This window comes from Pseudophryne corroboree, chromosome 7, assembly GCF_028390025.1.
Source record: "Pseudophryne corroboree isolate aPseCor3 chromosome 7, aPseCor3.hap2, whole genome shotgun sequence".
NCBI classification, from domain to species: domain Eukaryota; kingdom Metazoa; phylum Chordata; class Amphibia; order Anura; family Myobatrachidae; genus Pseudophryne; species Pseudophryne corroboree.
This window is the reverse complement of record NC_086450.1, coordinates 19,117,971-19,129,359: the sequence shown is the minus strand read 5'-3', so window position 1 is coordinate 19,129,359 and position 11,389 is coordinate 19,117,971. Positions and strand designations below refer to the sequence as shown.

Below are 11,389 nucleotides of genomic sequence, written 5' to 3'. Positions count from 1 at the left end.
CAGGGAGGGAGGGTTAGGGTTAGGCAGTGGAGAAGGGAGGGTTAGGCACATAGTAGGGGGAGGGTTAGGTTTAGGCAGCGGGGAAGTTAGGGTTAGGCACATAGAAGGGGAGTGTTAGGTTTAGGCAGCGGGGAAGGGAGGGTTAGGTTTAGGCAGTGGAGAAGGGAGGGTTAGGGTTAGGCACATAGAAGGGGAGTGTTAGGTTTAGGCAGCGGGGAAGGGAGGGTTAGGGTTGGGCACATAGAAAGGGAGGGTTAGGTTTAGGCAGCGGGGAAGGGAGGGTTATGGTTAGGCACATAGAAGGGAGTGTTAGGTTTAATCAGCGGGGAAGGGAGGGTTAGGGTTAGGCACATAGAAGGGGAGGGTTAGGTTTAGGCAGCGGGGAAGTGAGGGTTAGGGTTAGGCACATAGAAGGGGAGGGTTAGGTTTAGGCAGCGGGGAAGTTAGGGTTAGGCACATAGAAGGGGAGTGTTAGGTTTAGGCAGCGGGGAAGGGAGGGTTAGGTTTAGGCAGTGGAGAAGGGAGGGTTAGGGTTAGGCACATAGAAGGGGAGTGTTAGGTTTAGGCAGCGGGGAAGGGAGGGTTAGGGTTGGGCACATAGAAAGGGAGGGTTAGGTTTAGGCAGCGGGGAAGGGAGGGTTATGGTTAGGCACATAGAAGGGAGTGTTAGGTTTAATCAGCGGGGAAGGGAGGGTTAGGGTTAGGCACATAGAAGGGGAGGGGGAGGGTTAGGCAGTGGAGAAGGGAGGGTTAGGCACATAGAAGGGGAGGGTTAGGTTTAGGCAGCGGGGAATGGAGGGTTAGGGTTAGGCACATAGAAGTGGAGGGTTAGGGTTAGGCAGCGGGGAAGGGAGGGTTAGGGTTAGGCACATAGAAGGGGAGGGGGAGGGTTAGGCAGTGGAGAAGGGAGGGTTAGGCACATAGAAGGGGAGTGTTAGGTTTAGGCAGCGGGGAAGTGAGGGTTAGGGTTAGGCACATAGAAGGGGAGGGTTAGATTTAGGCAGCGGGGAAGGGAGGGTTAGATTTAGGCAGCAGGGAAGGGAGGGTTAGGGTTAGGCACATAGAAGGGGAGTGTTAAGTTTAGGCAGCGGGGAAGGGTGGGTTAGGTTTAGGCAGTGGAGAAGGGAGGGTTAGGGTTAGGCACATAGAAGGGGAGAGTTAGGTTTAGGCAGCGGGGAAAGGAAGGTTAGGGTTAGGCACATAGAAAGGGAGGGTTAGGTTTAGGCAGCGGGGAAGGGAGGGTTATGGTTAGGCACATAGAAGGGAGTGTTAGGTTTATTCAGCGGGGAAGGGAGGGTTAGGGTTAGGCACATAGAAGGGGAGGGTGAGGGTTAGGCAGTGGAGAAGGGAGGGTTAGGCACATAGAAGGGGAGGGTTAGGTTTAGGCAGCGGGGAATGGAGGGTTAGGGTTAGGCACATAGAAGGGGAGGGTTAGGGTTAGGCAGCGAGGAAGGGAGGGTTAGGGTTAGGCACATAGAAGGGGAGGGGGAAGGTTAGGCAGTGGAAAAGGGAGGGTTAGGCACATAGAAGGGGAGGGGGAGAGTTAGGCAGTGGAGAAGGGAGGGTTATGCACATAGAAGGGGAGGGTTAGGTTTAGGCAGCGGGGAAGGGAGGGTTATGGTTAGGCACATAGAAGGGAAGGGTTAGGTTTAGGCAGCGGGGAAGGGAGGGTTAGGGTTAGGCAGCAGGAAAGGGAGTGCTAGAGTTAGGCAGGGAGGGAGGGTTAGGGTTAGGCAGTGGAGAAGGGAGGGTTAGGCACATAGTAGGGGGAGGGTTAGGTTTAGGCAGCGGGGAAGGGAGGGTTAGGATTAGGCACATAGAAGGGGAGGGTTAGGTTTAGGCAGCGGGGAAGGGAGGGTTAGGGTTAGGCACATAGAAGGGGAGGGTTAGGCAGCGGGGAAGGGAGGGTTAGGGTTAGGCACATAGAAGGGGAGGGTTAGGGTTAGGCAGCGGGGAAGGGAGGGTTAGGATTAGGCACATACAAGTGGAGGGTTAGGTTTAGGCAGCGGGGAAGGGAGGGTTAGGGTTAGGCACATAGAAGGGGAGGATTAGGTTTAGACAGCGGGGAAAGGAGGGTTAGGGTTAGGCACATAGAAGGTTAGGTTTAGGCAGCGGTAAGGGAGGGTTAGGGTTAGGCACATAGAAGGGGAGGGTTAGGTTTAGGCAGCGGAGAAGGGAGGGTTAGGGTTAGGCACATAGAAGGGGAGGGTTAGGTTTAGGCAGCTGGAAAGGGAGGGTTAGGTTTAGGCAGCGAGAAAGGGAGGGCTATGGTTAGGCACCAAGCGGGGAGAGTTAGGGTTAGGCACCCACAAGGGAGGTTTAGGGTAGGGAAAAGGTGAGGGTTAGGGGATAAATGGGGGGCTGTCAGGATTCTGATGGACGGGATGCCGCTGACGGTATACTGACAGCTGGCATCACGTCCATCGGGAACTCACACTGAACCCCATCCAACAAGGAATGAGGAGACGATAGCATCAGCACTGATTTTAAAGCACTTTATTGTCATTCTATTGTCATATAATACAGGTTCATCACATCTTATTTATTCTTCAGCGTTTGCATTACCTGAGTCATTTCACCTATATCCAGATTATTAAATATTTTATAGAAAGAAACAATATAAGTGAAGTTTTGACAATGTAACTGATCCATAACACAATGAATACAATACTGCCAGATGATTAAGGGGCATATTCTCTAAGTATCGAGATTTAGACCCAATATCTAGAATTTCTTGTCACTGCTATTCATGTCAATACGGAGTTAAAGTTTGCAGGGCCAGGAATGTACAGTACTAACAATCAGGTTCCAGGAGAGGGGCTCCAAAAGGGATGTGTAGGTAAGTGAAATGATCACAGAAGCTATCATTTCACTTCTACCTGTATATTGGGAGCTAGGGCCGTACTGCGCATGCACGTCTGCTGACCACGCATGTCCGGCGGCCATTGTTAGGGAGGGTTCTGACAGGCTGCAACTGTTATCAGAAATGGTGAGACCGCAGCATATATCTGAGATATACTGTATGGTTCCCTCCATAGTACATCTGGGGAATCTGTAATATTTATGGCTGATTTTTGGTAATAGGCCCCTATCTTTAATCCATAAGTAGTCAATTTGACAACAGTTGTATTATTTTCCTGTTTTCTTGGTTGACATTTCTGTATTTACAGTTCAGCTCTCCATGGGATTGATGTATTAACGATTATGACATTGGGGAATGAATTAATAGGAAACGTAATCTAATGCTGGCACAAAGCCCATTTATAGAAACAAAAGCTGAACATCGGGGGCCGGGAATTATCTCTGGTATATGTTACAAGGAGAATTTAATTCTGATAAAAGTAGACATATTGTACATCAGTTTAGATAAAAACAAGGATATTGTCATTATCACACTATATATTCCTTTTTATTTTTTGAGAACTCTTGGGACTATAAACAATCAGTTTTGACATTTGCATCTGTTGAGGCTGATCTGTGATCCCTGCCAGTCTATGGGCCTGATTCAGAGATGGGTGAAAATGCCATTACAGTTGCGATTTAGTATGCAGCGGCTGTTGCAAAATTATGCAAATGTCACAGCCACCAGGATTTGAATTAAGATACCAACTGGAGACATTACAGATCTACCGCTTGTGTATGAAGATGCAACATTAGATGCAAACCAGTCAAACAACGACCTTCTGAGTCCTTATGAACTTATGACTTATGAGTCCTTATGACTCAATGACTTATGACCTTATTACTTCTGAGTCCTTATGATTTATGACTTCCCAGTCCTTATGATTTATGACTTCTGAGTTCTTATGACTTTTGACCTTATATATATATGACTTTATAATTTATGACTTCTGAGTCCTTATGAACTTATGACTTCTGAGTCCTTATAATTTATGACCTTATGATTTATTACTTATGTCCTTACGACTTCTGAGTCCTTATAATTTATGACCTAGTGATTTATGACTTATGACCTTATATTTATGACTTGTGAGTCCTTATGACTTATGACTTCTGAGTCCTTATAATTTATGACCATATGATTTATGACTTATGGCCTTACGACTTCTGAGTCCTTATACTTTATGACCTTATGAATGATTTATGACTTCTGAGTCATTATGACTAATTACCTTATAATTTCTGAGCCCTTGTGACCTTATGACTTCTGAGTCCTTATGATTCATGACCTTATGACATGACTTCTCAGTCCTTATGACTTATGACGTTATTACTTCTGACTCCTTATGAATTATGACCTTATGACTTTTCAGTCCTTATGACATCTCACCTTTTTACTTCTGACTCTTTATGAGTTACAGTATGACCTTATGACTTCTCAGTCCTTATTACTTCTGACTCCTTATGAATTATGACCTTATGACTTCTCAGTCTTTATGACTTATGACCTTATGATTTATGAGTCCTTATGATTTATGACCTTATGACATGACCTCTCAGTCCTTATGACATATGACCTTAATACTTCTGACTCCTTATGAATTATGACCTTATGACTTCTGAGTCCTTATGACTTCTGAGTCCTTATTTATGACCTTATGACATGATCTCTCAGTCCTTATGACTTTTGACTTCTTATGACTTCTGAGTCTTTATGACTTCTGAGTTCTTCTGACTTCTGACATAGAAACATAGAATCTCATGGCAGATAAAAACCACTTGGCCCATCTAGTCTGCCCATGTAACCTTATGACGTCTGAGTCCTTATAACGTATGACCTTTATTACTTCTGATTCCTTATTTTCTCTTACGTCCTAGAGGATGCTGGGGACTCCGTAAGGACCATGGAGTATAGACGGGCTCCGCAGGAGACATGGGCATTATAAAGAACTTTTAGTATGGGTGTGCACTGGCTCCTCCCTCTATGCCCCTCCTCCAGACCTCAATTAGATCGTGTGCCCAGAGGAGATAGGGTGCATTACAGGGAGCTCTCCTGAGTTTCTCTGTTTAAAGAATTTTGTTAGGTTTTTTATGTTCAGGGAGCTCTGCTGGCAACAGGCTCCCTGCATCGTGGGACTGAGGAGAGAGAAGCAGACCTACTTAACTGATAGGCTCTGCTTCTTTGGCTACTGGACACCATTAGCTTCAGAGGGAGTCGGAACGCAGGTCTCACCCTGCCGTTCGTCCCGGAGCCCCGCCGCCCTCCTCCTCGCAGAGCTGGAAGGTAGAAGCCGGGTGAGCATTAGAAGAAAGAAGACTTCAAAGGTGGCAGAAGACTTCAGATCTTCACTGAGGTAACGCGCAGCGGTAGCGCTGCGCGCCATTGCTCCCGCATGACACACACACACACACACACACACACACACACACAGAGCAGGCACAGATGGGTGCAGGGCGCAGGGGGGGCGCCCTGGGCAGCAATAAACCTCTGGACTGGCAATTTTGGGTGAATTAGGCTGCGGAGGCAGTAAATACACAAGCCCCCGCCATTTTTTGCATATTGAAGTGGGACCAAAGCCCACCGCTGGAGGGGGCGGAGCTTGTCCCTCAGCACTAACCAGCGCCATTTTCTCCACAGTAGCTGCTGAGACGCTGGCTCCCCGGACTCTCCCCTGCTGAACTCCGTGACAGAGCTTAAAAAGAGGGGGGGGGGGGGGCACATTATTGGCGCAGTAAGTGTATATCTTATTGATTTAATCAGAAAAGCGCTGTCTGGTTTTATTCCAGTGTCAGTGAGAGCTGGGTGTGTGCTGGCATACTCTCTCTCTGTCTCTCCAAAGGGGAATTGTCCCCTTATAGTTAAATCCCGGTGTGTGTGGGGTGTCGGTACGTGCGTGTTGACATGTTTGAAGCGGAAGGCTTGTCCAAGGAGGAGGTGGAGCAGATGAGTGGTGAGTCCCCGTCGGCGGTGCCGACTCATAAGTGGATGGATATGTGGCATATGTTAAATGCAAGTGTGGCATTATTGCATAAGAGACTGGACAAAGCAGAGTCCAGGGAGACAACAGGGGGTCAATCCACAGATCGGACCGAGTCACAGAGCCCTTCAGGGTCTCAGAAACGTCCCTTGTCACAAATAGTAGACACAGATACCGACACAGAGTCTGACTCCAGTGTCGACTATGATGAAGCTAGATTGCACCCTAGGGTGACAAAAAGTATACAGTGTATGATTATTAAGACACTAAAAAGGAGCGCTTGATTAATTTAAATAATGTGTTGAACGCACATACCTGTAAAAAAAAATTTTGGTTAATAACAATGTTTAAGCTCTTTTTTGAAAAGGTGGTGGAACGGAGATAATGGATGGTATTTGTATCTCAATTGAGATTATACGGGACAGTTCTTTTCCACGGCGTATCAGTGTTGGCATACACTGATAGAATGTCCTCCGTTTCTGCACCATAAAGTATCAGGATACTTTATGGTGCAGAAACGGAGGACATTCTATCAGTGTATGCCAACACTGATACGCTGACACGCTCCCAAGCAAGCACGCCGCACGAGCAACACAGAGCCGGAGCAGCCGCAGCAACGGGAGAGACGGGACCAGCTACACCCGCGGTGCACGCTGATGCTGTTAACAGCGAGCCGCGAGAGGTACTATTAGGGATAGCAGGGAGAGAGTTACCCGTGGAAAAGAACTGTCCAGTATAATCTCGTATTGTCCATCTGCTCTGGGCACAGTTCTCTAACTGAGGTCTGGAGGAGGGGCATAGAGGGAGGAGCCAGTGCACACCCATACAAAAAGTTCTTTATAGTGCCCATGTCTCCTGCGGAGCCCGTCTATACCCCATGGTCCTTCTGGAGTCCCCTGCATCCTCTACGGACTAGGAGAAAAAGATTTACCGGAAGGTTTAAAATCTTATTATTTATATCCATCTGGGTCATTAGACCCTATAGTTACATGGCGTCAGAAATAAGATGTCAGAGTCAATTTAAGTGCATGCAGGATCACAGTAGCAAGCTGCGACACATTCCCTGAAATAGTTACAACACATGTAAAGATCAATTAATACCCTTTGGGGGTCATTCCGAGTTGTTCGCTCGTTGCCGATTTTCGCAACGGAGCGATTAAGGCAAATATGGTACGCAGTGCGCATGCGCTAAGTATTTTAGCACAAAATTTCCGAACGAAGAATTTTCATTGATGAAGTGATCGGAGTGTGATTGACAGGAAGTGGGTGTTTCTGGGCGGAAACTGGCCGTTTTCAGGGAGTGTGCGGAAAAAGGCAGGCGTGCCAGGATAAAACGCGGGAGTGTCTGGAGAAATGGGGGAGTGGCTGTCCGAACGCAGGACGTGTTTGTGATGTCAAACCAGGAACAAAACGGGCTGAGCTGATTGCAGTGTAGGAGTAAGTCTCGAGCTACTCAGAAACTGCTAAGAATTTTCTATTCGCAATTCTGCTAATCTTTCGTTCGCAATTCTGCTAAACTAAGATACACTCCCAGAGGGCGGCGGCCTAGCGTTTGCAATGCTGCTAAAATCTGCTAGCGAGCGAACAACTCGGAATGACCCCCATTGTATTGTATACCAATAAAAATGTATAAAAACACAATTGAATTATATCTAATTTATTCAGGTTCAGAAAGTAATGACAATTACTGAAAATCAATGTAGATACTGGACACGTTTAAAAGAGCCAATTCTAGAGTTTAAAGCGCCCCAGTCGGTGTATCTCCGGTACTCCCCAGGCTTCAGGTAGTACTGACGTCCCCGGTAGCTGGGCTCCTCGTAGAACACCCAGTGTCCATCCAGGACGTTGCAGGAGTGTATATCATGGTAGCGGAATTGCTCTTGGACATGAGGACAATCCTCAGTGAACTCCATCATCTGACCTTTGAAGTCTTCTCGCTCATAGATCTTAAGTCTAAATGGCCCAAGATGCTTTAAAATATAAAACAAGAAGGTTTGATAGCTAAACTCTGTGTGTGTGTGTGTGTGTGTGTGCGTGCGTGCGTGCGTGCGTGCGTGTGTGTGTGTGTGTGTGTGTGTGTGTGTGTGTGTAGAAAAGGAAAATATGAAGAGTTTATTAAAGAAATTCCACATAGCAACAATTTTATTTCTTCATTAAAAATAATATATTTTACTTAGTCTTTTCTGATTTTATGTTCTTTGCTTTTCTTCACATACAGATGGAGCCATGTTTATCTTGGCCTTTAATAGGATTAATTGAGCCAGGCCAGTCAGATTTATTCCCCTGCTTTAATGACTTAACCCCCTGATGTGTTGTTCTTTCTGTATTGTATTGCAGCTGAGAACAATAGATGAATGTCTTATGCTAATAATCCATGGTGTGCCTAGGTGCAGCAGAGAAGCCAAGATGACTGTGGCTCCATCATACATAATATCGCCTGTCTTTAAAACCTGACAGCCAGACCTCTATTAGATATTTATGTATAGGAGAGATAGTTAGACAGGACAGATAGATGATAAGGGCCCTACACACTTGGCGACATCGATGATAGATATGAACGATATTGTTAAAAAATGAACGATTAAATCATTCATACCGTTCAGTGTGTATGCATCAACGATGTACGACACGCGTCTCCGCAGTTGTTCATCGTTGGTCGATCATCGTTCATACATGCAAGCCAGTTTGGACGTTATAGATGTAATGTAATGTCATATCATCCAAATCAGCCATGGATATCATCCAGTGTGTATGCAAAAACAGAAAAGAAAAAACACCTGCGCTATGTTGTACCAATGGGTTATTCCCTCTAATCTCTCATAAAATCAAGATAACATAATTAGATACAAATCAAAAAGGACGGTAGGTTTTATATTGAATTAATATAACAATTTATTAAAATATTTATTTAAATATTTATTTAAAAACATAGAATTTGTGGCATCTGTATTTGACTAAAATAGACTCAATTCATAAGTCATCAGCTTAAAACGTTCAGTTCATGGGTCAACGACAATCACTTATCCCCTAGGAGAATTTAAATAGTACCCCAGGCTAGGATTCTCTCCAAATTATGGTCCACAGTATAGATGTTTGGTGAGTGACAGCTTTTGAAAGTCCCTCTTTTAAGCACAATGTGCAAGCTTTTTCATGAGACGGCATTGCTGGACAGATTTCACTACTCATCCCCTGCTAAATTGGAGAAATTTCTACCTTTGATTGACCCGGACGGCACGAATTGGTCTCTCCACTTTGGACCCAACCTGCTATGGTGAGATTGAGAAATAAATCCCTACCTGCATGAAAAAGCTTGCACATTGTGCTTAAAAGAGGGACTTTCAAAAGCTGTCACTCACCAAACATCTATACTGTGGACCATAATTTGGAGAGAATCCTAGCCTGGGGTACTATTTAAATTCTCCTAGGGGATAAGTGATTGTCGTTGACCCATGAACTGAACGTTTTAAGCTGATGACTTATGAATTGAGTCTATTTTAGTCAAATACAGATGCCACAAATTCTATGTTTTTAAATAAATATTTAAATAAATATTTTAATAAATTGTTATATTAATTCAATATAAAACCTACCGTCCTTTTTGATTTGTATCTAATTATGTTATCTTGATTTTATGAGAGATTAGAGGGAATAACCCATTGGTACAACATAGCGCAGGTGTTTTTTCTTTTCTGTTTTGTGACTTTATTGGGGATTACCACCCCCTACACCAGCTGCTACTGACAGCGCACCCCATCCATATTTCTCCTTACGTGTATGCAAAAACGTTCTTTAAAAATCGGTCAACGATGATATCGTTGGTTGTCAAAATTGCTGAAATCGCCAAGTGTGTAGGGCCCTATAGATTAGATAGATAGATAGATAGATAGATAGATAGATAGATAGAGGAAAAGTTGCAGACAGATTGATCGATGGACAAACTCTACAAGAAAGTCAAAAGTCTGGAAGATGTAACAGCTGGGACCTTCAGTGGATTTATCAACAAGTGGATTACACAATTATCCATGTACTGTAGGCTGATGAATGCTAAAATACTCAACTGTACTCATGGAAAAAGATGTATGGGATACTTACTAAGCAATGATAAGAGTGGAGAGGTTGACCATGGCAACCAATCAGCACTGAAGTAACATCTATAATTTGCATACTATAAAATTATACAGAGCTGCTGATTGGTTGATGGGGAAATATCTCCACTGACTCACTTCTCCGCTCTTATCACTGCTTAGTAAATGTCCCCCTTTCTGCTTGACTGCATACAGATGTACAAATGTCACACATCTGGTCAGTGTAATCTATCAGAATAGTTTTGTCGCTCCCACTTGTTTTATTATTTGAATAAGATGAACATTTATAGTAAGAGCAACATTCAGCGCGGCAGAGTCACCTGGTACTTGGCGCATCGAGAGGGGCTGTTTGGCGTGACTGAAGCCGCAGCGTATGAGTACACATCTGTACTGCAGTGTTGGCCAGCATTAGAATTATATTTAATATATGTGTAATAGAACAGAGCAAGATACAGCAGGTCATTTTAGCAATGAGATTTGACATGACAGGAAACCCCTTATAACAAGACTTTAATAAAAGTTGAATTATTTTGGAATAAAAACATACCTGTGGGGTCAAGCGACAAGACCTAATGATGTCATTGAATCCCAGCCATTGTTGGAAATCCGGATATTCGCCTCTCCTAAGATAGTACTGGTGTCCTCTGAAGTTGGAGTGCTCGTACAAGATCCAGTTCCCATTTTCAACACGGATGGAGTTACAGCGGTTGAAATATGAGGACATATCGGCGCAGTCCCCGCTGCATTCATAGGAGCGGCCCTGGAAATTCCTGTCCTCGTAGAAGATGATCTGTGTAGAGATAATTACAATGTAATCATTTGGCTTTAGGGAATAAATCGGCAATATTATTCTGCAGTATATTTTCTTAATATTTAGCCTTTTCCCAACTGTATCCAACACTGACACCAAGGTCGTTCAGTTTTTCCTTGATTCTGCAGTACTGTAGTTACTCAAACAATTAAAAAAAACAGAAACAAAAAAAGAAAGAATTCTACGTATTACGTGCAGATGCACAGCACTAGACGATCAGTCATTTAACGGTAACATAAAGAAGATAATATTTTCTGAGACTGATGTATAACATGTATTTGTACTGTACTAACCTTTCCCATGTTGGCTGGTTGGTAGGTTTGTGCAATGAGCTGAGAGCTTCTGCAATGCACAGAAAATACCCTTATATACAGTCACTGGTGCTGATGTCTGCTGACTCTGAACACTGCTGTGCTTTCATTTCTGTCCAGTAAGTAAAACGTATAGCTCTTTTATTTCCCACCTTTCTGTAAACCCGTGTGTTTGTGTGCTTCTATTGTGTATGTGTGCTTACTATGACACACTATGTTGTTCACTATTGTACAGGAGCTAGTTCACCAGAGAGATTACTGCTCTCACCTGTCTACAGTACATTCTGGATGGTTCCAGATTCA

General features: G+C 44.3%; 1 protein-coding gene across 1 annotated transcript; it reads right to left on the bottom strand.

Annotated features, from left to right (window-relative positions):
- Window positions 1-7,573: 7,573 nt before the first annotated feature.
- On the bottom strand, window positions 7,574-11,077 carry LOC134943282 (gamma-crystallin 1-like). Its single transcript, XM_063932224.1, has 3 exons — window positions 11,069-11,077; window positions 10,512-10,754; window positions 7,574-7,849 (listed from the first exon to the last, which is right to left on the bottom strand). Exons 1-3 carry the CDS (start codon window positions 11,075-11,077, stop codon window positions 7,574-7,576), a joined length of 528 nt encoding a protein of 175 aa, XP_063788294.1.
- Window positions 11,078-11,389: the final 312 nt, after the last annotated feature.

Bases quoted from the DNA above. Each gene is read 5' to 3' on its own strand.
- LOC134943282 (XM_063932224.1), bottom strand. The intron at 7,850-10,511 runs GTATGTTTTTAT...TATATTTTAAAG, and splicing joins CTTGTCGCTTGACCCCACAG to CATCTTGGGCCATTTAGACT.